Source organism: Nuphar pumila, chromosome 12 (genome assembly GCF_984573655.1).
Source record: "Nuphar pumila chromosome 12, dmNupPumi1.hap1.1, whole genome shotgun sequence".
NCBI classification, from domain to species: Eukaryota; Viridiplantae; Streptophyta; class Magnoliopsida; order Nymphaeales; family Nymphaeaceae; genus Nuphar; species Nuphar pumila.
Window position 1 is genome coordinate 96,891,731 of NC_143260.1, and position 25,581 is coordinate 96,917,311.

At 34.3% G+C, this 25,581-nt stretch overlaps 1 protein-coding gene across 1 annotated transcript in view; it reads left to right on the top strand.

Moving 5' to 3' along the window:
• Window positions 1-25,581, top strand: part of LOC149821248 (inner membrane protein PPF-1, chloroplastic-like) — a 37,197-nt gene that overhangs the window by 2,643 nt on the left and 8,973 nt on the right. The window contains exons 3-8 of the mRNA XM_089982122.1: window positions 3,660-3,734; window positions 4,465-4,525; window positions 7,409-7,482; window positions 7,594-7,698; window positions 10,234-10,341; window positions 10,440-10,543. Coding sequence (XP_089838248.1) covers window positions 3,660-3,734; window positions 4,465-4,525; window positions 7,409-7,482; window positions 7,594-7,698; window positions 10,234-10,341; window positions 10,440-10,543 — 527 coding nt within the window. The remainder of the gene's footprint in view (window positions 1-3,659; window positions 3,735-4,464; window positions 4,526-7,408; window positions 7,483-7,593; window positions 7,699-10,233; window positions 10,342-10,439; window positions 10,544-25,581) is intronic.

The window sequence follows — 25,581 nt, forward strand, 5'->3', positions numbered from 1 at the left end:
TTCGCAAATCTCACTCTACAGATGTTTTTGGTATGGTCGATTTGCTAGAAAATGATACTTAGATCGTGTTTTATCGATGAAAAAATGTAAAATTCTCAGCTTGGATATTTATGAAAATTATACGTTGTCGATTTTCAAACCTTATAAAGGCTTATCCATATGTCGGAATCGGTAAATCCAAGAGTCCATTCCTATAAAATCAAGTATGTAGAACACATTTGTATGGCTAGATTTGAGAAAAACATAAAAAAGTCCCTTCAAAACCCTAGTATGCTGGCGGTAGGCATGGATCAGAATAGGCATCTACCCCCCACTCTCTCTCTCTCTCTATATATATATAATGGGTAATGTTTGCTACCTTCGTGGGTAAAGAATCCTCTAGCAAAAACTGTAAATTTTTTATTTTTTAATGTTTTTGCACATCTAACCCTCCAAATATGATCTATATGTTTGGTTTACTAGAAAGTGAGTTTCGATCATATTTTGCGGCATATACGTGAGATTTCCCGGGGTTTGAAAATCAATGGCCTACAATGTACTGAATTTTCAACCCTCAAAAATCATATTTTTACGTCTATGGTTCTCGAACACTCCATTTTGCCCTCCATACCCGTGCTGACACACGTATCCCCATGTTGACATATGGACACACCAATTTTCCCTCTTACATACAAGTTTGTATTCAATTTATAATTTATAATTTATAATTATATTTTCAGTTTATAACTTCATATTTTCAGTATATAATATATATTTTAGATATAACATATATATTTATATTATATTCAATTTATTTTGTATTTATGTGATATATATATATATATATGCTCCGTACCTGTACTAGCACTCGCACCCGCACCCGTACCCAGGTGACATAGTTTTACATAAAAAAATATAGTCTAGGGGTCCACTTCTACTATTTTAACCATGTTGAACACATTATGGGATTAGATTTGCTCAAAACAACTCCTTCTATGAGTTCCAGCTAGGGGGTTCCTTACTCATGAAGTTGCCCCACGAGGGTACCAAATGATATATATATATATATATATATATATATAATGAAGATCTTCCATAAAATTTTACAAAAGCACAAATGCTCACAATAAGTGTCTATTAAAGACACCTTAATCATAACCCACAAAAGGGCACAATTGAGATAACTCAAGAAGAAAATAACAAATTTATTTCATTCACATAAAATGCTTAAAAAGCATTATATCAATGAGACGGGAGTTACCCCCATTTATATACATAAAAGAGAGAGAGAGAGAGAGAGAGAGAGAGAGAGAGAGAGAGAGAGAGAGAGAGAGAGATGCCTTTAAGGGGATCTAAAGGAGTTGTTGGAGCTAGTTCAACGGCTCTATTTGTAGCCATTGGACTAGATCCAACGGCTATTCAAACTAGTCAACATGAAAATATTGACTAGTTTGAGTCTAATTCAAAAAGAACTAGACAACCTAAAAAAGACAAAAAATAAGTAAAGAAAAAGGAACAATATAAATAATATATAAATATACATGTATTATATATAATTATATATACTTATACATTTATGTATATACATTTTTTAACACTCCTCAAACTTACGGTATAATGAGCGAAAGTTTGTTTAAGAGGAAATGAAATCTAGGAGCGTCGAGCGGTTTGGTGAATAAATATGCTAATTGGTATTTTGATGTAACATGAGGCAGATCAATGGTCCCATGTAGATACTCCTCTCTGACATAGTGATAATCCATTTTGATATGTTTGGTGCATTCATGAAATGTTTGGTTGCTGGCAATGCAGATTACACTCTTGTTGTCACTGCACATACATGAGACTTTTGTTACTTCAACTCCTATGTTAGCCAGTAGTTTTCTGAGCCAGACTACCTCCATCATTGTGGTGGTCATGACTTGGTATTAAGCTTCGGTTGACGAAAGAAAAACCTTCTGCTGCTTCTTGCACCGCCACGAAATGAAGGATTCACTTAAGAAAACACAAAAACTAGTGGTTGAGTGCCTATTATTGGGATCACCTCCTCAGTCAACATAAGTATAAGTAATTAAATCTAATGAAGATGAAGCAGACAAGAATAGACCTTGAGAAAGAGAGGACTTAATGTATTTAATAATACACAAAATTGCTCCCATGTAAACATAAGTGAGAGCGTGCTGAAATTGACTGGCTGTGTGTACAACATGTGCTATATGAGGTCTAGTAATTGAGAGATAGGAAAGTGCTCCAATAAGCTGTCTCTAAGGATTGTAATCTTAAAGCGGTTCATCATCAATTCACATTTTGGTGTTGACAACCTCTGGAGTATAAAATCTCTTATCATCTGTGATTCCGGACTTGAAAACAATATCTAAAGCAAAATTAGATTGAGATAATAAATAACCTCGAGGAGAATAAACAACTTTAATTCTTAAAAAATATCTCAATAAACCTAGATCAGTCATTTTAAAATGATTTTTAAGAAGCTTTTTAATGTTTTTAACTCCCTGTTTGTCTCCTCCGGTGATGATTATGTCATCCACGTAAAGAAGAAGAATAATAATCCCTACACCAGAAATCTTAACAAACAAATCAGTGCCCGTCAAACAAGTTTTGAATCCAATATTGAGCACTAAACCTATCATACCAGGCTTTTGGTGCCTGTTTAATACCATAAAGAGCTTTTTCTAAACGAAAAACTTTACCCTTAGGAATATTTATACCAGGTGGTGCCTCCATATATACTTTTTAAACTAGGTTTCTATTGAGAAAAGCATTTTAAACATCTATTTGAAATATAGGCAATTTTTTAACAGAAACTAAGGCTATTAAGGTCCCAACTGTGGTCATCCTGGCAGCTGGAGAAAAAGTTTCTTCATAATGTATGCCATACTCTTGGGAATACCCCTTGGCCATTAATCTGGCCTTATATCTTTCAAAAGTTTCATCACTCTTGGTTTTAATCTTATAAACCCACCTACAACCTATATGTTTTTTTACTTGTGGAATATCTTGAATTGTACAAGTGTTAACTTTTTCTAAAGTTTCTAATTCTGCCCTTACGGTTTCTACCAATTCATTATGTTCTTTGGATTGAGCATAGGATGAAGGTTATATATACGAGTGTATTAATGCAATGAATGCTTTATGTTTGGGAGAAAAAGATTCGTAGGACACAAATTTACTGGGAGGTTTAGAGACTCTAGACGACCTGTTTTGTACTTCTGAATATTTTTCTAATGCACATGGAAGATTGGATTCCCTACGTCTGGAGTATTGCAAACAATTGGTGTCCGTATGGGTTTGCTCTTCATTAATTACATTCTTTTCTGTATCTATTGAAGTTTAATATAATGATCAATTATTTTTCTATTACGCCACCCTTTCTCACCATTTTCTTAACTGGTGATGCTTTTTTGGTTAGCATTCAAGTGTAGTTTTTGACTAACAGAGATCATTGAAAAACCATCCAACACAGGCCGGACTTTATTTTTTTCTTGATTTGTAGCTTTTATTTCATTGCCTTGTTTTTCTTTGATTGTTAGTATCTTAGCTAATATGCAGATGTTTTTGCTATTTTTTTTCTATGCCCATTATATAGTTATCATCCTCATGCATATATGCTGGAATTAGACTGTTCACTGCAGCGAAAGTGATTGTGTCATTTTTTTCTATAGGTTGAGTCAACATTGGCCATGCAAAATCTTCAGCCAAAGATCAAAGCAATTCAACAAAGATATGCTGGAAATCAGGTAAGAAGGACAAAAAAAGGAAGGTGACAAGTTTGGTTTGTGCTAATTGAATTTGCAGAAGTTTATGTTAAACATGCAATTACTTTTGTAGTGGAGAAAATAATACTAGTTTGGAATTTGGATGTAATTAGTAATATTAATATATGTTCTGATAGGACCGTTACTGGGTTGGATATTGTTCAACAATAACTCATTAGATCATCTACTTTGATCCAGTTGTTGGAATGGATACAAATTGAATATTGTTTGGGCACAAGCACATACTGCTGCTGTCAAGATTTGCCATTCTTTTTTGTTTTTTTCTCTTGAGTGGGGAGAGGGGGAATGGGATGGTGGTGGTGGTGAGGACAGGGGAGAGGGGGAATGAAGGGTGTTGAGATAAGGTAATATCATTAAATCTGATAAATCCTATATCCGTTTCCATGCTACACCTGAACCAGGCCACTAGATCGTGGCTCATTCAAAAATGGCCTATCGAGATTTTTGTCTCTATATTTGAATCTCCTATCATGCATTTGGAAAACCTGGTTGATAGCTGCTCTTAATTTGCCAACAAGTGTTTTCTCCCATTTTTTTTAGCTTGAAATATGTGTGATATTTAGTTAGTTGTCTTAAGTCATTTATGTTTTTCATATCTTTAATGCGTGGTATCTGTTTCCATCATTTGCTTTAATGATAAAAGCATTGACTGTGCTTTTCTTAATTGTGTTGTATTACTTTCTCTAATTAGGAAAGGATACAACTTGAGACATCTCGTTTATACAAGCAAGCTGGTGTTAATCCATTGGCAGGTTGGTGCTTTTTTGCTTTTTGCAGCATTCCTGTTTTTATCTACATATTGGTTGCTTTAGATTAATTGTTAGTTTGTTGTATTTTGTTTATGATTCTGATAGGAAAGAGAGAGACTTTTTGTTGTCCAATTGCATGGTGATGCTCAATGAAATGTCATTTACCTTTGGGTTCACAAATTCATGGATTAAATTTTCAAGAGAACCACATTTTTTGAGATATAAACTTTTCTTTTCTTGTTCATAATATTCTAAATGGATTTCTTTCTCTCTTTCCTATGTATCACTAAGATAATTTCTTGTTCGTACATTAAAATTCTTGTTTATGGGGTGGTCTTGCCCTTGGATCTCAATCCATTTTGGTGGACAGTTTTCTTGGGTTATATCTTCTACTAGATGGAAGCACACTTCTAGTCTCCCTAATGGGCATGATTATAATTTCATAATGCTGGATCATGCCCAATATCAAATTATCCACTATTCTCACATTTTTGGGCTTTCACATGCAAAGAAAGCAAACTGCAATAAGTTTCAAAACTAACTGAAGAGTACCACAGTACATAGAAATGGTCTTGCCGATTGGTGGACAACTATGTCACATGGGTGCGGGTGCGGGTGCGACACGGGTGCGGCGCAATTTCAAAAATTTTGGACACGGGGACTCGGCTATATATATATTAAAAATAAATATATATATATATATATATATATATATATATATATATATATATATATATATATATATATAAGACTCGGTCAAAGTTGTGCCCATTAGGGGACAGGTGATGAGTTGTGAAGGCATTCTGTACACTTTCTTCATACAGGAATAATTCACTTTTGGGCACTTTCTTCATACACTGTAATAATTCACTTTCTTCATACAGGAAAAAACCACAAAAACTTGAGTTGTGCCCATTCTGTACTTAAAACTTGAAAGTGTACAGGTTTTTTAGTTGTGATGGGTTTTTTCCTTACAGCTGTAGCCCAGAAAATTTCAAAAAAAAAAAATTCAAAAAAAAAAAAAATTCAAAAAATGGACCAAAATGACCCTGGGTGCGTTGACCACACCCAGGGTCGGGTTGACCGAGTCCGAGCCGCACCCGTGTCGGTGCGTGTCGACGCGGGTGCGGCGACCTTGGAGCCGAGTCCGTGTGACATAGGTGGACAATTATATAAGGAGGATCCAAGACTTGCAGGAGCACATCGTGTATAAGATAAACATAGGAAAGTGTGCTATATTATTTGTCCATGGGGGTAATACATGTTTGTGTTACACAAGATCAAGCAGCAAATCATTTAACCCTATTCCGCTAACAATGTTATTCGTTGGAAACTCCCATCTGCAATATCGTCATTTCTTACATTGGTGATATTTTTCAAACTGGTTGATATTTCTGTAAAATTAGTTTGATCTTGCAGGAGCCCATAATACATAAGCACACAATATGTGACAGAGTCAAGCAGAAAATCATTTAACACTAGCGTGCTAACAATATTATTCATTGGAAACTCTTGTCCACAAGATCACCATCTCTTGCATTGGTGTCTTGGTGATGTTTTCAAACTTGTTGATGTTTCTGTGATATTAGTTTGATAGGATGATCTGGGAGGATATACTTCCCCATATTAGTGACTACTGAGGAGCAACTCTTGGAATGAGCTCATTATACATGCCATTTTGACTTGACCTTTTATATGTTATGTGTAGGTTAGTCCCAAGTATCTTGCTCAAGTATGGTTAGGACTTAAGTTGGTCCTGGTCAAATCCAAGTCAAACCCACTCCTCTGATCTAGGTTCAAGTGCATGTCAGTTCAAATTGGATTCTCTCCAGAACCTCGTGAACTGATCTAACAGGATGGTTGAGGTCAAGCCCATGTAGTGATTGATGATTGGACCCAATCAAGACCACTGCTCAATTCTAGATTAGACCTAAATAGGTGTAACTCATGTGTGGGCATGTTTAGCTGGGTTCTAGTAAAAAACAAAATAGTTGATTTTATAAGGTAAACTGAAGGTTTTAACTCCACTAAATAGGCTTCATTTAAAGTGGCAAAAAATAAGGAAAATGTGTTTTTGGTTGCTTCAGAAAGGGACTTATTGATGACCACTACATTTAATCAGATCCTATGACCATGTGAAAGAGTACCTCTTTCATGAGAACCCCATCATTACTATGTAGTATGTACTGTTTCAGCCTAACTAAGACGAATGCATTGGTATGGCTATCTATATGGAAATATATGTTAAATATGTTGAAAATTCAATGTTATTAAATTATTTTTGATGTGTGCACACACGTGTGTTGTCATGCTTAAGGTTCTTATTTTATGATCTTCCACATCCATAACCTTGTTCCAATATATGACAAACTGTTGGTTTTATTTATGACAGCGATCCTGGAGTTGGAATAATCTTTTAGCATCATCAGAGTGTAATTTCAATATTTCATGCCATATTAGTGAAGTACAGAAGATTTGTCTGGCTTTCTAGTGACATTAGTAGCTCCATGCATAGGTCTGATCTGAAATTTAGATTTCCTTTCAAGTTCATTGTAACTTATGGTATGTAAGGGATGTTATTTGAAATTATGTTCTTTCTTTTTATAAATGCTGATCTGGTTCTCTTCTCTGCACTCCCTATTCAACTCCTAGGAATAGCTTATGGAGGAGCAGTATGAAACTGATGGATGCAAATACTGTTCACATATTTCTTGCACTGTTTTTTGCTTCCATTTGTGTTTTTTCCCTTTACTAATGTAAAAGTTTAGATTGTTCCACATTGTTTTGAGAAAATGTGCTGTATCTCTATTAGTATTTATTTTAGTTTTGTGTTTTTGTAACCACACATTTCAGTTGACCTTTAATGACTTCCATTTCTTTCTTAAGGGTGTTTCCCGACCTTGGCTACAATACCAGTTTGGATTGGCTTGTATCAAGCTCTTTCTAATGTTGCAAATGAGGTAATCTATATTTTGCATTGTCATTTCGTTTGAGAACTTTCACTTTCAAAATACATGACCAGATGAAAGTTATCTATTTTAATTTCATTGCATCATGTATGTCATCTGAAGGGATTGTTGACTGAAGGTTTCTTTTGGATCCCCTCCCTTGGTGGACCTACCACTATCGCTGCTCGACAAAGTGGAGCAGGAATTTCCTGGCTTATCCCTTTTGTGGTAATTTCACTAAATGTTCTTTATTTCTTGTTCATAGTGTCTTGGTGTGTCATGTCAACAAGGGATATGCATGATAAGTGTCTGTGTGACGTAGCTATATGTTGTTGTGAGACTCATTTTTCACAAATCTTAGCATGGTTTGTGCTAACTTGAAACCGTTCACTAAGATCAAATTTCACTAAGGCTTAAAAAATTATTTATGGAGTTTTTTCAAATTCACCCCTCCCTTATGGATGATACCCATATTTTTCCCTCCCTTATTATGACTTTCAAAAACATCCCCTTTTCCTTTAACTCTTTTATATTCGGGTTAACTCCCATCGGACGGCCTGACAGAAACCATTTGCCCTCGGTGAAATGATGATTTTACCCTTCATAAGGACCATCTTGGAGAAATAAATGAGGAAGGGACAAATACAGAAAAAGGTTTATATTGATCGAAAGTTCCATCACAAATTCACATTTCTTGATACTAGTGAATCTCATGGTAATACATCAAGTACCTTAGAAATTTCTTTGACGTTTGCCCCAACACCCATTAGAAGACAATGAAGATCATGCTATGGCAAGCAGTCATTCACCGATTGGCAATAGAAACTCCTTATAGGGCATCTTTATCATATTTTGGGCACAATAAGTATCCATCTTGTCTACAACAAAAAAAGCATTTTAATAATCCCTAGGAATTATGAAATAAAAAATCCTTTTGTATGTCATGCAACTAGAACAATCCTTAGATATTGAAAAAAGTGAAATGAAGGCATTGAGCAGTTCAGATTTGTGCTGTCAGATTAGTGGGAGCAATGAAGATGATTCTATTGTTTCAGCAAGAAAGTAAACCACAAACAACAAGAAATATGAGCTGCATATGAAATTAGAAAGATGTCTGAACACACACACACACACACACACACACATATATATATATATATATATATATATATATATATATATATATATATATATAGAGAGAGAGAGAGAGAGAGAGAGAGAGAGAGAGAGAGAGAGAGAGAGAGAGAGGTTGGTGGATGGGCCTCTACTGCAGTGCAAGCAGACAAGAATAGACTGCTGGAAACGCGGATGCATGTAGGAGCTCCACCAAACATGTTAGGCTTCCTATGAGAAAAGGGTAAAGAAAATGGTGTTTTTGGCCATTTATGTAACCAAACTAACACGGGTTAACATTTTGCTATGGTAATGCAAACAGTCATTAATTAGAAGGATTTATTTGGCCTAACGGTTTAAATTACAGGGTTGTTTCTGGAAATTGTAATGAGGGATGAATATGGACAAAACATCTGTTTGACTTTGTGCCATGTGCTGTAGAGTTGTGTGCAGAGACTCTCCTATGTGAATGATTGCAGACACATTTTGGGGCCTCCCCTAGCAATCATGCTTTGACTCAAATTGAAATGCCATTATGGATTAGCAATTAGATCTATGCATTAAGCTATGGGCCTATAACCACTCATGAGTGTACAAGAACCTTCTTCAAGTAAGAATGAGGAACTTAGAAATGGATATGCACATTGGTTACTTTTGGAACCATAAATGGGACATTTTGAAAATTCTGTTTTATTAGCAAAATAACTATGTTTCATTTTAGATGTGATGCAGACGATTCTTTTTCTTGGATTGTATTACTTCTTTGGGACCTTCTTGCTGAGTTCTGTTGTTTGAAGTCTCGTTGATTGGAATCATCACATACTTTATATAGTTTCTCTCTTCAAAATTTTTGATAATGAGGAGAAACCACCGCTTTGATTTGCATGTCCTATTATGATCTGAGAGGTGCCACGGTTCACTTTGGCCTTGTAGTTTCCTATTGGTTTTGGCCTTTCTGGGAGGGATGTACGCCCTAGGTATTGAACTCTCAGCATCCTTCAACTAGAATGCCTTAGGCCAACCCACCTAGCCAGGTGTATGGAGCCCTTCACTTGTTAGAAAGCAAGAAAGGTACATTATTTCCTGCTTCAGTAGCCGAAAGGCCTAACCTTCCTTTCTGACTTGGGAAAGTGGCCTTTGGTCAAGATGATATTTCTTAAGACTGTTCTGGTTATATTACAGGCTTTAACATCGTCTGTTAAATTTAGAGTAAGTTTCTTCTGTTTTGCACCATTATCCTCAGTGAAGTGCCATAGTTGAAACAATTCAGCCATCACACTGGATCCAGTGTAATCATTATCAAGATTTGGACGCTGCGTTTGGAAGTTCATGTGATGTCATCTACTTGTCTTTAACATCTGTATTTCAATTAGCTGTTTTTAATCATTTCAATTGATAGGAGTTTTTATGCCTTTGCTGCTTTCTCATGTTCACTCTAACCATTTTTACTTAAGGATTGTTGAATTCCATAGTCTAGACATAGTTTCTCAAGTGTGGCAGTCTCACCTCACATGTGTTCTACATTCATCTTATTCATATTATTCCTACTCTGATGATGTCCTCTTCTGGCAGTTCTTTCTTGTTTCTTTTAAATGCTTTCATAATTAATATGTACAGTTAGTTACTTATCAAATACATTCCCTGTTACAGGATGGACATCCTCCGCTGGGCTGGCATGATACAGCAGCCTACCTTGTTCTACCTGTGCTTCTTGTAGTTTCTCAGTATGTATCAATGGAGTTCATGAAGCCACCTCAGGTGAATGACAATTTTCCATGTGTTTTTGAATAATTTCACTTATTCAACCATATTTATTATGATACATGTCATCTATTAATTTATTTTCTCTTTGGCAGACTGACGATCCGTCTCAAAAGAACACTTTGCTAGTTTTGAAGTTCCTTCCTCTCATGATTGGATATTTTTCCTTGTCAGTGCCATCTGGATTATCCATATACTGGTTGGTGCATACTTATCAATTTATGCATTCCTTTAAATTTTTCTACATACTAATTGAAGCATTATATTCCTTGTTTAGCATCTATAGTTTTGACTTTTGAGCTTTTTGGGTTTCAATGTGTTTACTACCTTAGTTCTTATGAGTATCAGGGCATCACCTGACATAGTTTAGGATGCATTTGGATCTGTTTCACATCATTTGTTTATGACAATATGTCCATGCTTATACTCGTTGGTTTAAGGAGTTCACTGATATATTGTGCTTGTCCTAATCCACTAATATGGTTTCTTAAATTGGTAGGAAGAGTCATCTATCCATGTAAAAGTCAGTTTGCTGGGTATTCTGGTGTTCATTTTGTCAATTAGCATTCAATTGTTAGATCTGAATTAAAAAATCCATTTTTATCTAATGTGTTATAGCACATCAACTAAATATTGATCACCTACACAATCTTATCAACTAAATATTGATTATTCCAGGTGATCAACTGCTTCTTTTTTATTCTTGGATAGGACTATAGGAGTACTGATGTGGAACTTGTGCTGTCTTCATGTTTCTTAAGCAGATTCAATAATTTATCTATGGAAGAGTAAAATGAAATACTAGAGTCAATTGGAAAAGTTGAAGGATGTTCCCTTTTCCTGATGGCTACCCTACTTTTAATAATGCTGATACAGATTAATTTTTCTAAAGACTATTTCTCCTATTTGAGCACTATTCATGTGAACTTGTGAAGTTATCACACAAGTGGAACTGTCCAACTGCTGGCATCTTGTTTGGTCTTGTAACAAACAATGTGTTTTGCTTTCGGCTGGAATGTTGATAGGAAATTCAAGTAATGGAAAGAAGATGAGAGAATCTGAAAGTTCATTAACAAGATTTGGCACTTCTAAAAAAGAACTAACAGGGTATTTAGATGCACCTACCCAAGTGGGATAAGGTGAGAAGTTGCATCATGGAGCAGAATGCAATTTCAATGTTTATCTTGTTCTTGTGGATAAGTTGATGCATCCAGTCCCCATAAATATCTTTTTATTGTAAGAATGAATCTTATTGTTGTGCTGTACGTGTGTGCTGTATACATGCAGTACAAGTTTGTCAAAATATTCTTGCCTGTTAATAGATGTAAAACTGTTTGCATTCATGCAGCCTCTTTGTAAATTATAGCCTCTCCATAGAGTTCACATAGGTTACCATATGTGAATGAGTTCCCTAGATTAGGCACCCAAAGATGGTGTTCCATTATCACATGGGCTTTTTTTGGTTATATAATATATTACAATGAAATCCTCCTCTTGAGCTAGGTAATTTCATTCAAGGGCAATATATTAGGCAGCAGTTTTGCTTCCATCCATTGTCTGAACCATTATATCGTAGATTTTCTGGATCATACCTACCTGTATTTGTGAGATGTCACCGTGATCTGCAACCATGGATTCCAAATCTTGGACTTACATAAGCCATTTCACCATATATGCCAAAATCGGGCACTAGACATTGAAAATGTATTTTGTCCATTGATAAATTGATATTTGTGTCATTGTGTTGGTGCATGCATGTGTACATGTGTGCATTCTTGTCCATGTATACAAATGTGAAACTGAATGATTGTACACAAAGAACTCAAGATTTGCTCCAAATAAAATAAACCAACAAAAAAGAAAAACCGTCACCTCTCTAAACCCAATTCTTTCATCGCTGTAGACGCCACTGCATTGTCTTTCCCTTTCATCCAAAGCTCACTTTCATTCCGCTTCAACATCCAACACGGAGGGATCTTGGATGGGTTTCTGAGGTGACTCTCTCCCTTGCTATGCTTTCTCCTATGCAGAAGGGCTTCTCCAATAAACAGACTTTGATATATCAAGTCCCAACGAGCCATCTCCAAGCGACCCCTGGTTTGCTACCTTGCTCACTGAGGGTCACTACTGAATAGATTCCCGTGGCCATCTTTATTATTGAAATGCGAAGCTAGTCTATGAAGCTTCGCCAGAAGGGGGAGGAAGCAAAGTGAGTAAGCAAAGCACTGAGCGAGCGAAGCGAAGCAGCTCCGCGAGACTTTGAAGTGTGGAACGAGAGTCAAGACTATGTATGCTCAGAAAAATTCTTGGATGATGCAACCAAATTTAATTGCCCTGAAAGCTCGAAGCCACTCTTCCAAGCTGTTTTCTGTTATCCATGGGTCAGAGATGCATGGAGGCGCTTTGCATGAATCTATTAATGGCAGTTCATTGAAGCTCATAAGTCTTTTTATTCCTATGGATAAGGCAATAGATGAATATCCTCTTGCATTTTCTGAAGATGGATCATTGTTGAAGAATTCTTTACTGGAGCCATTACAGAATCTATGTGGATGGATGGAAGCTAGGTGAAGTTAAACATTCAACACATTATGTTTGAATGATGGATCAGAATTGTGGCATGGATGTTTAAATCTCATTAGCTCAAATTTTAAAAATCTATTGGAAAAAGAAAAAAAATCACAAGTTCTATCTTTAGGTGATTATGGTTTTATTTCGCATTCTCTCCACATATAAGCCAAAGTTCTAAAGATGAGTATTTTGAAAATGTAATTATGGCAAAGAAGTCCATAAAAATGTAAAACATGCAGTCGGGGTTTTAGCCTCACCATGAAGCCCTCACTATCATCCCCCAGTGAAGTGCATGCATAGGTATGGCTTGGCTGTAGGGCAATAAGCATAAGTTTTCTTCTTGCTCAACTCTAAGACGAGGTAGGAAGTTTCCAATTTGCCTTAACATTTGTGTCTCCGACCGTGAGGGATAGCTTTTTTGCAAATAGGGTTGTAGCTTTGTCATGCAAGATGAGGCAATAGGATCCATGAATATCTTGTTTGTCAGGTGAAAATTAGATTGTCAGCTTATCCATACCACTAAAAAAGGAGACACTAGATATTCTTTTCAGGAAAGAAAAAATGATTCTTATTTTTGAGATTGGGGGTGGAAAATGTGAGGAATAAAACTTGTGCCTTTTGGTGTGTTACTCTATGTCCATCTTCATTCCTTTGTTTTATGGATTTTTTTTTGTTATTGTTTCTAGAGGGCTTGGTTTGCGTCAACCTAAGGTGTACCTACGCGAATGAGGTGCCTGCTTGATTCCTAGGTAAGGATGCTTAGGCACTAATATTAGAGAGTGCTTTGGCCCTAAGAACTTCTGTTTATGCTTGATTTAAGAAAAGGAAAAAGCATCAACACGTGAGGTGAAGAATGATAAGATTGGTATCAGTAATGATGTTTGAGGCTGTTTAGTTTTTTTTGCATGGTTGGAATTTTGAATTCTATCAATGATCAACATTACATACAGACTTATTGAATATATGGATTTATAGATTTATGTTAAATACGTTTGGTTTCTCCTCTTATACGTATGGGTTTTTACCTTCATGGACACATGTCATGATGCCAACTTATGATTTTATCTAGTTGCATGCTTCTCAGTTATATTTATATACATCTTGGAATAGCATAAGATACTGTTGTGGACATTCCAAAATGTCATATTTCATATGATACTATAGTTGCATATAATACAAGGATATTAAATCAAAAATTACAAAATTGTAATAAATTTTTTATTTAAATTATTTGTTTAATCTGCTCAAGAAGTTTTGTAGGAGTTACACCCTGTCTAGGTGCCTGAGAAGCCTAGTGTTGCCTTGCACCTTTTGACTACATGTGTCATCATATGCGTTTCTTTTCTGAAGGGCCAATTTTTGCATGAAAAACACACACCAATCATGGTACTGTGGTCTTGATTCTTGAATCTCCTGGGTATTAGTGGACTCATTACATGCAGGGTTTTGCGGCCAAGGATGGAATCGACTCCACAAGTTTTTATAAAGTGCTCTAGAAAGTCTCTTGACATTATATACACAAATTTAATCCAAAATATTTCTAGAATGAATGCCTTCTTTAATGCATTTCTCTGTATATTTTGTGAGATTGAGTTTTTCATGCATGTTCCCTGAGTTAGATTAGTAGTTTATCAAAACTATTTTTTTAGCAGCACTTTACTTTTATGATCTTCTTTATGCAGATGTTTCCTCACCATCTATTCCATTTTATTTTGTCCGTTGGTGTTAAATAATGTGTTGATGTATATTATATATATATATTCTGTTCTATGTAAATTGAAATACCTGTCAGGGGTGTTTCAATAATTTCACTCATGTAATAGGTGTCAGCCTAGTAGAGGCTGTTATTCCTTTCATGTTAAATTTTTACCAAGTATTTTTTTTAAAACCTTGGTGAAATACTTTTAGCTTTATTAAAAAACATAAAAGACATATAAAGGTTCTTTATAAACCATTTCAATCAAACCAGGATCACTAGTAGGAATGGGTTTGAGCACTTAGTAAAAATTTGTCATATTTTATTCATTCATAAAATATACAAATTTTTACATCACAAACCCAAAATCCCAAAAGGTTCCCCAGAAGGAAGTCCCAGAGTCTATCCATCAAGATTCATGAGCTTCCAGTGTCTGTTGTGTTCTATTCCGCCTTCACCCTAGTCCCTGAAAATTTTAATGACTACGATGAGAAAGGCGTCGCCATACAGTCCCAATTCATATGATCACCAGTGAGTATAAGCCAAACCAAAATTCATTTGTCAAAGATCCTTAATTCTCAAATACGAAGAGTCGACCCCTCCCATAGGAGTTGACCTTCATGTTTACTCAACACAAGAAAACAACTCAATAGAGTCGACTCACCCCAATTGGGGTTGACTCACAGACCAAAGAACACACTCAAAAGGAGTCGACTCTGTAATCCCAAGAGTCTACCCTAAAAAACAAGCCTAATATCAATAGACCCAAAAAGGAGTCTACCCTTTACACTCAGGAGTCGACACTTGAAAATACAGAACATCAATTACACAAAAGGAGTCAACCCTCCAAACACAAGGGTCAACTCTTATAATAGAAAGTCATAACTATATTCAAAAGGAATGGACTCCCCAAACATAGGGGTCAACCCTCAATTGCAACGAAATTTCAATTCAAAACAAATAGGGGTTGACCCTCTTAACTCCAGAGTTGACCCTTAGTGCACCAGACACCAACTCATGGACTCATGTCGTGCTTACCTTTACATGCATGAATATTTCATTAAATCTTTCATTTAATTTCTGTTGCTACATACATGATGCTTAACATATACCTTTTTGTTACGATCCTGCTCTATATCTAAGGAACACCACTCTCTCGGCCACTGTGCCCATCTTCGGCCTGTTCAAGGGTGTTCATTCAACCATTTCCTTATGTCTCTTAACCCTTGGAAAATACCGAGATACTTGCATCGGAGTTTAGGACCCTTCGTCAAGGTGTCCCTCTCCCTGGAACCCATATTACGGTAACCTTATCTCTTTTTGAAGTCAACATAGTGTACTACTAAGCACACACAACTCACCTCATCGGCTAACCCTGACTCAATAACAACAAGGCAAAAAATAGATGATGCATTATATAAAGATAATGATGGATAATCCAAATGCCATAAAATGACAATATATACTTACGAAAATCAATTTTCAAATAAGTGAGTTCATAAAAAAGGAATTGATTTGAAAGGACAGTTTTAAATCAAAATCTAATAAAGAAGATAAAATCTTAGCATAAGAATTAGTGCAATCATATGCACAACAATATGTCAATTGATGCAATTATATGAGATGATGTCTTATGACATTTTTATAAACTTGAATAATAAGTCATGCCCAATATAAGCAATTTTCATAGAGAAGATGAAATTATGAATTTTGAGAATCCTTCAAAGAGATCATAAGTCCACCAATCAAGAAACAAGTGCACTAAAGACATCACATACAAAAGATCAATAAATCCTACTAAAGAGACATGGGCACATGATTTTAAGTTAGAGCTACATCATAAGCTATGCCACATAGGTGCAGGTGCGGTGATACAACACTTTAAAAAACCTTGGGTGCGGGGGTTGTGAAGGGACTTACAAATAATCAAGTTTTCAAATAACTTGATAATATATACATTCATCGAATATGCTAGAACAAAAAAAATAGCATATAAATGCTTCACGACACAAATGTAAAAGAGTGCATAAAAATCATTAAAATCTCAGAGAAAAAACCCTCTACAAAATATATTTTATAATGGGCACAAATGGCCCTTGTTTATAAAGTACATGCTCACTTGAGATAGCTGTTGGGCTACTCCCAACGACTCTAATTAGAGTCATTGGGAACAACCCAACAGCTCAGTCAAAGTCAAATATTGACTGTTGACTGTACATAGCCAGTCAGCCAGACTGTACAGTGACAACCAACTAGTGATGATTAGGAAAAAGACAAAAAAGAAGAGAAATAAAAATAAAAATAAAAATAAATAAAATAAAAATACAGAATAAAATAAAGATTACAAAGATATACATATATACTTTAAATATATATTTATATACATATACATATATATGTTTTTTTCTAACAGTCTCCCTCAAACTTATGGTAAAATCACAGAAAGTTTGTTAAGTAAAAAGTTGAATCTTGGTGAGCACAGTGCCTTGGTGGAGAAATTAGCAAGTTGATATTCTGATGTCACACAGGGAAGATCAATAGTCTTCTTTAAATATTCTTCACGAACAAAATGACAGTCCATCTTTATATGCTTAGTTCTTTCATGAAAAGTATGATTTTGAGCAATATATAGAGCTTTTGTTGTCATAGCACAATCTTGTAGGATTCTGAAGATGAATTCTCATATATGAAATTAATTGCTTGAGCCACACGATTTTCATGGTAGTAGTTGCCATTGCTCTATATTCAGTTTCTGTAGATGATAAAGACATTTTTTGTTGTTTCTTGCACCTCAATGAAATCAAGGATTCACCTATAAACACACAAAAACCAGTTGTTGATTGCCTATTATTTGGATCCCCTCCTCAATCAACATCAGAGTATGCAATAAGATATAAGGAGGAAGAAAAGGATAGAAAACTCTCTTATTTATTGTGCCTCTAATGTATTTGATAATTCTCATGATTGCACTCATATGAGCTGATGTTGGAGCTTGTTGAAATTGATTGGCTATATGTACAACATGAGCTATGTCTGGTCTTGTAATACTTAAATACATAAGAGATCCCACGAGCTGTCTGAAGGGAGTTGGATTGTCCAAAGAAACTCCATCATCGGCTCGCATCTTCATTCCAACAGTCGCTGTAATGTCAACAACTTTATCATCTGATAGTCCTGACCTGTCAATAATATCCGAAGCAAACTTTGTTTGTGACCATATGTACCCTCTATTAGAGTATGATACTTCTATACCAAGAAAGTATGTTAGGAACCCAAAATCTGTCATTTCAAAAGAATTTTTCAAAAACTATTTTACTTTGTTGATTCTTTCTTTGTCACTATCTGTAATCAACACATCATCAACATATAAAGTAAAATTATAATACCTGCAAAAGAATTCTTGATAAATAAGGTTGTATCAGTATGGCATGGTTTAAAACCATATCTTGTAATAACATTGTTAAAAGTATCAAACCAAGCTTTAGGTGCTTGTTTGAGACTATACAATGCCTTTTTTAATTTAAGCACTTTATCTGAAGGAATTATCAATCCAGGTAAAACATCCATGTATACTTATTAGATTCTCATTCAAAAAGGTATTTTTAACATCCATTTGAAATATATTCCAATTTTAATAGCTGAAATAGCTACAAGCATTCGAATAGTGGTCATCCTGACAACAGGAGCAAAAGTTTCTTCGTAATCCACTCCGTATTCTTGAGAATATCCTTTGGCAAGTAGCTTGACTTTATGCCTTTCCAACGATCCATCACCTTTGGTTTTTACTTTAAAAACCCATCTACATCCTATGGTCTTCTTTCCGATGGGTAAATTTAGAATTTCCCAAGTGTTACCTTCTTTAAGAAGGTCTAATTCTATATGCATAGCTTTTATCCATTCGGGTAAATTTTTTGCTTCATTGTAACATGATGATTCAAAATATGAATGAATAGCTATAAGACATGGTCTATGTTTAGGAGAGAATGAGTCATAAGACACAAATTTATTTGAAATTCTTGAGGTTTGTTTAGATCTACGAATAGTAGTTTGTTCTAAAGGAATTTCTAATGCTTCATGGTTACTTTGATTCACACTTTCATTGGGTGCGTTTTGATTTCTTCTAGTGTATACTATTGGTTCAACTGTTTTATTTTCAATAGGGGATTCTACATAAATATTTTCATCATTAGACAACAATTTAAATAAAAAAGAGTAATCAAAATTTATGTCTTGCGACATGTTTCCTTCAAATCCACTCTCATTATCATTTTTTATATCATAACATTTAAATCTTTTTTGTGTTTCAAAATAACCAATGAACGTACAAAGAAAAGCCTTAGAAGATAGTTTATCTCCTTTATCATTTAAAACATAACATTTGCAACCAAAGATTCTCAGTCTTTGATAGTAAGGTTGATATTTGAATAATTTTTCAAAAGGAATTTCATTGGACAAAGTTTTTGAAGGCATCTTATTTATAAGATATACTGAGGTTAACGCAACTTTAGCCCAAAGGTTTTTAGGAACATTCTTAGCAATAAGAAGAGTCTTTATAGTTTCCATAATATGTCTGTTTTCTTTCTGAAATTCTGTTATGTTGTGGGGTTTTAGGGCACGATTTTTGATGTAAAATTCCTTTGTTCTCTAAAAATTGTTTAAACTCATTTGACAAATATTCACCTCCAGAGTTAGTTCTGAGAATTTTGAGCTTACTTTTAAATTGATTTTTAATCATGTTATGGAATATTTTAAAGGTTGCAAATACATTAGATTTAAACTTAAGAAAGTAAATCCAACAATATCTAGTGAAGTCATCGATAAACACAACATAGTAGGAGAATCCTCCTTTAGAGGTTACGGGAGCAGGACCCCACATATCCGAATGAACTAATTTAAAAGGCATCGATGAGTAAAAGGTTCTTTGATCATAAGGCAAGACTCTCATTTTACCAAGTAAACATTCTTTACATTCAAAATTATCTTCACAAAGGTTCTTGGTAATAGGTACAAAAATTAATTTTCTTATATTTGGGTGCCCAAGTCTATGATGCCAAGGACGTATATCTTTTATTTGGGTAGTGTTACAAAATGATTCCTTTGGAATACAAAGAAAATCCATGTAATAGAGATCTCCTTGCCTAGAACCTTCTCCAATCAATTTCCCGGATTGACGATTCTGCACCCAACATTTATTTGGTGAGAAAATGACATCATGTCCATGATTTGAGATTTGAGAAACTGAAAGTAGGTTAAGATGAAGTTTGGGTATAAGTCTTATTTTTGGAATGTAAAATTTGTTGTTTTTGACAAATCATTTTCAAAAGTTTCAACACCTTATATTTCCAATGCAGTGCCATCGGCAGTGGAAACAAAGGATGCATTTGAATTAGGTTGACATTCGGATAAAATAGACCTGTGTGGGGTCATATGAAATGAAGCTATAGAATCAAGAAGCCAAGAGCACGTACTAAGAGTAGAAGAGGATGCAATGGCCGCTCCTGAGGTAGATCCTTTAAGCAATGGTTGCAATGCTTTCGTCAGTTGAAATAATGATTTGGTAAGATCCTTGAGATTCAGAGTATCCTCATCTTGTTTTGATGGTGCAGCGATAACACATTTCTCTTGAGACCTATATTTGTATCTAGGACATTGAGGCCTAATATGACCAGGCTCATTATAGTTATGACAAATGATTTTTGATTCTCCTTTATTCTTACCAAAATGAGGAGGTTTATATGGCTTGATATAATGTCCTTGTTTGGATGCAGTAAGTGCGCAATTCTCTTCTTGTTCATTGCTAAAAGTAGCAATCACACTAATATTCTTACTCATGTTTAGTCTAGTTTCTTCTCCACTAAGTTTATGAGAATCTCATGAATAGGAGGTGGTAACGAGGATGATAGAAAAGAGGCTCTTGTTTGTTCAAACTGGGGTTTCAAACTATAGAGAAAAACAAAGAATCTATCTTCTTTAACTTGAACTCTTCACATTTTTATACACTTCCCTTCCCATTTGGGTTCAAAATGGGCAAGTTGGGTCCAAATGGAGAATAACTCTATAAAATAATCTCTTACATTCTTATCTCCTTGTTTGATATTTCTAACTTTTTCTTAGAGATAATACTTGTGAGACATATCTTTTTTGGTAAACATACCTCTAAGATATTTTCATGCTTCATTAACCTTTTTGTAACATAAAAGGTTTGAGGCAATTTTCGTCTTAACTCTACTTAGCATCCATGAAAGAATTTTGGCATTTTTCATGTCTCATTCATCTAATTTTTTGTAGTATTCTTTCATAGCTTTGTTCCTTTCTTTAAGACTAGTCTACACACCATTTTCACTTAATGTAATTTTGGGAGTAGGTTCAAGAATAATACCTCTTACGAAACCCCACAAATCTTGACCCTTTATGAATGTCTCCAAGTATCCCGCCCAAATGTTATAGTTGCTTCATTCTAGTTTGAATGGCAGAATAAAGTTGGAGTTGCTTGTATTGTGTGGAAAAAATTCACCCATGATGAATTACAAAGAGAGAAGAGAATCACCACCACGAATGAGAGCAAGCACGCTTTACGAGGCAACTCACCAATGCACGGTTGATTATAAACCAAGCTCTGATACCATGTGAAGAGACTTACAAATAATCAAGTTTTCAAATAACTTGATAATACATACATTCACCGAATATGCTAGAACAAAAAACAGCATATAAATGCTTCACGAAACAAATATAAAAGAGTGCATAAAAAGCATTTCAATCTCAATATACATATGAGGAAAAACCCTCTACAAAACATATTTTACAATGGGCACAAATGGCCCTTATTTATAAAGTATCTGCTCACTTGAGATAGCTGTTGGGCTATTCATTAGAGCCTTTGGGAACAGCCCAACAACTCTGTCAACAGTCAAATATTGACTGTTGATTGTATATAGCCAGTTAGCCAGACATTACAGTGATAGTCAACTAGTGACTCTTAAGGAAAAGACAAAAAAGAAGAGAAATAAAAAGAAAAAGAAATAAAAAAAAATAAAAAAAATAAAGATTACAAAGATATACGTATATACTTTAAATATATATTTATATATATACATATACATATATATACTCTTGTATTACGAAGAGTATGTATATATATACATATATATATATATACATACATATATATATATATATATATATATTCAAGTATATGCATATATATTTTATATTTTAATATATATGTAACTTATCCATAAAGCAAGCTCCTAATTAAAAAACCTGTTTTCATCAGAAATAATAAAAAATAGGATCCAAATTCAGATGCAGAAAATTCGTACTGAATCGGGATCCAATTAGTTAATCGGGTATGTAACCTAATCGGGTTACCAGAGGATTCAACTATTCAATAATAAAATAATTGCTTGAAATTAGATCCAACCTCTCCCCATTTAATACAGAAATCCATTCCAATGCAGTTTTTACTTTTTTTATTAATGCATTTATAACAAAGTTCTGTAAAAAGTATAAAAGAATGTACATGCCTAGTAAAAGGATATATGTACAGCTCAGAGCATTTAATGCACAACATTTTGTGCTTACATTGGGACAAAACTTTAAATATTTTTAAAGTGAAGCATCTTTTATGACTCTGTAAAAAGTATATGGCTCAGCTTTTTATGACAAAGCTTTGTAAAAAGTAAAAACAATAAAAAAATGTATGTGGCTCAAAGCATTTAATACACAAAAACTTTGTAAAATACGCGGTTGACATTGGAATAAAATTTTAAATATTTTTAAATAATCCTGGGTGCGGGTTGACCACACCTAGGATCACGTTGACCGCACTGGGTGCCATATCGACACCCACGTCGCGTCGACGCGAGTGCGGTGGCCTCTATGTTGAGTCTTTGTGATAGATCATAAGTCTACTATGAGGCAATTAAAGACAATCATATGGAAATTCCCCAAAAGCTATAAAATCTTGAGACGTGACGCGGGTGCAGCGGCCTCTATGCTACTATGAGGCAATTAAAGACAATCATATGAAAATTCCCAAAGAGCTATAAAATCTTGAGACGCGACGCAAGTGCGGCAGGCCTCTATGCCGAGTCCCTGTGCATGGATCATAAGTCTACTTGTAATGAAATGGTGGTCTTCCTCAAAAGCACGATAAACCTTCAAAAGAGTGTCTATTGGAGACACCTCAATCACAATCCATAAAAGGGTAAAAATGGAAGAACACACTAAAATAATAAAATTTTAATTCTTCACAAAAAATGCTTGAAAACCATTGAGATACAATGAAGGGGGATGACCCATATTTATACAAGAGGGAGAGGAGTGAAGAGCTCTCCTTGAGAGTCGTTGGACTTAGTCAAACGACTCTAAATATAGCTGTTGGACTAGGTCCAACGACTATATTCTAGTCAAGTCCTAGTTGGGACTTGACTAGATTATAATATCTAGTTCTAAATGAACTAGATAATAAATAAAAAGAAAAGAGAAAGAAAATAAAAAATATATTAAAAATATATATAATAATAATATAATATAATAATATTATTATATATATTATATATGATACATTTTACATTTTAACACTACTATGAGGCAATTGAAGGCAATTATATGGAGATTCCCAAAGAGCTATAAAATCTTGAGTGCACTAGTGCACAATGACACAAATAGAAAGCCACTAGTGGCTAAGATACAAAGAGCCAACTAAGGGCTATACCCAATCCTCACAGAGAGGAAGAAGAAACATAAAAACAATATAGATGTTATTAATAAAAAACTCCCAAAGAGCCATAAAGATCCACATATATATGGTCACATCAAACAAGAGTTTTTTCTCACAATGTAACACTCTCCAATAAGTATGATGCAAGATATCAATACGCAAGAGAGAAACCACTAAGATGAACACATTTATTATATGATAACAAATCATGTTTATGCAATTCAATAAAGACTTCTTAAGGCATATACCTAAAGAAGGCCTTAATCAAACACATATCATTTGAAAATAATCTTACTTAATAGAACAATATGGCTCAAATAACATATTCAAGTGGTGATAGGACTTTATTAAAAATAGATCTAAGATAAAATTTATGTTTATATCATAATATATTAAAAAATTCCAAAGATAGTCCATACATACGTTAATAGACATTCAAATATGAATTTTAGTATTTTACAAAATACATAATATTTAAAGAAGCGATTCAAGCGAGTCTTCAATCACGAACTAAGAATCCACCAACTTCAACTTGAGCGGATAACAATAAAAGTGTTCTCCAAGAAGCACACTCACAAATCCCACAAAGGGAATGCACACAATATAAAGAAAATATAATTTTATTCAATGAAATAAGTGTACAAGAGCTTATATATTTTTGCAAAATATAGTTTTTCACTACACATTCATAATCTAAAACATATATTTCATATATCAAAAAACAACAATTTCTACATACTTCAAAAATATTTGTTTAACATAACTCTTTTTTTAAAAGAATACTTACCATACATATGAAAATCAAGAAGCCAAAGATACATATCAGAATGTGAAATCCTTGAATTCATTCCATTCATTTAATACAAATCATTTCCAAGACCATGATGTCTCGCTCTGATACCATGTCATGAAATGGCATGAATCCCAATGCACTCCGGAATACATCCCATGGGCCAAGAATACAATGTAATTAAACACACATTCACAATAGAAATACCCATAAAACACAAGACTTAAAAATAAACAATTTCATTAAGGATGAAATTCAAATAATATAAAAAAAATGAAAAATTACAAAAGAGCCTTACTACAAACACTCAAAACCGAAGAAACTACCCATCACTCTTTCACTTACAAAGTCACCCACCCATATATATATATATATATATATATATATATATATATAGATATATAGATAGATAGATAGAGAGAGAGAGAGAGAGAGAGAGAGAGACCCAACAAGTTGAGAAGAGAGAGGAGTTAAAGGGAAGAAGAAGGCCCTTCTAGCTGTTGGACTAGCCTCCAAGTCAACCTAGGTTGACTAAGCTATATATATATATTTTGTATATATATATAAATATATATATATGCACACATACATACTATATGTAAGAAGATGTATATATATATATACATATATGTATACCGATACATTTATCTTAACATGATATTTGTTATACTTTTGCTATATGTTGATGATATGATTATTATAGGGAGTGACAAAAAGGGAATTGATGAAATTTAAAATATTCTTAAAAAAATATTTTGATATGTCTGACCTTGGTTCTTTAAGATATTTTTTAGGTATTAAAGTAGCTTATTCACGTAGAGGACATATATTATCTTAAATAAAGCTCACTACAGATATTATTGCAAAATCTAGAATTTCTGATGATAAGAAAGTTGACACGCTGAAAGTTGTAGATGCAAAATTAAGACTGGAAGTTGAAACTTTTCTTGAAGATCCAACTCCATACCGACAACTGATTGGATATTTGACTTACTTATCCATCACCAGATCAAACATTTCTCATGCGCTTCTTAGCCATTCAATTTCAGCGTGCACCATCTACGGTGCATATTAGTGTTCTATGAATTGTCAGATATATCAAAAATTATATAACCAAAGGGTTATTTCTATCATCTTCTTCTTTAGATTTAATTGTTTATACTGATGCAAACTGAGGAGGTAATCCTAATGATAGTCTCAACTATTGGTCATTGTGTGTTTTTAATAGACTCTCTTAAATCTTGGAGGTGTAAGAAGTAACATAAGGTCTCTCTATCATCCATCGAAGCTGAAACTGAGTCATGACAATAACTACTATGCAAATTATCTGATTGAGCAGTCTTCTCAAAGATATGGGCTTAGTTATCTCTAGTCCTTTGAAAACATGTTATGACAATGAGTGTTATTTATATTGCAAGCTACCACACCTTCCATGAAAGAACCAAGCATATAATA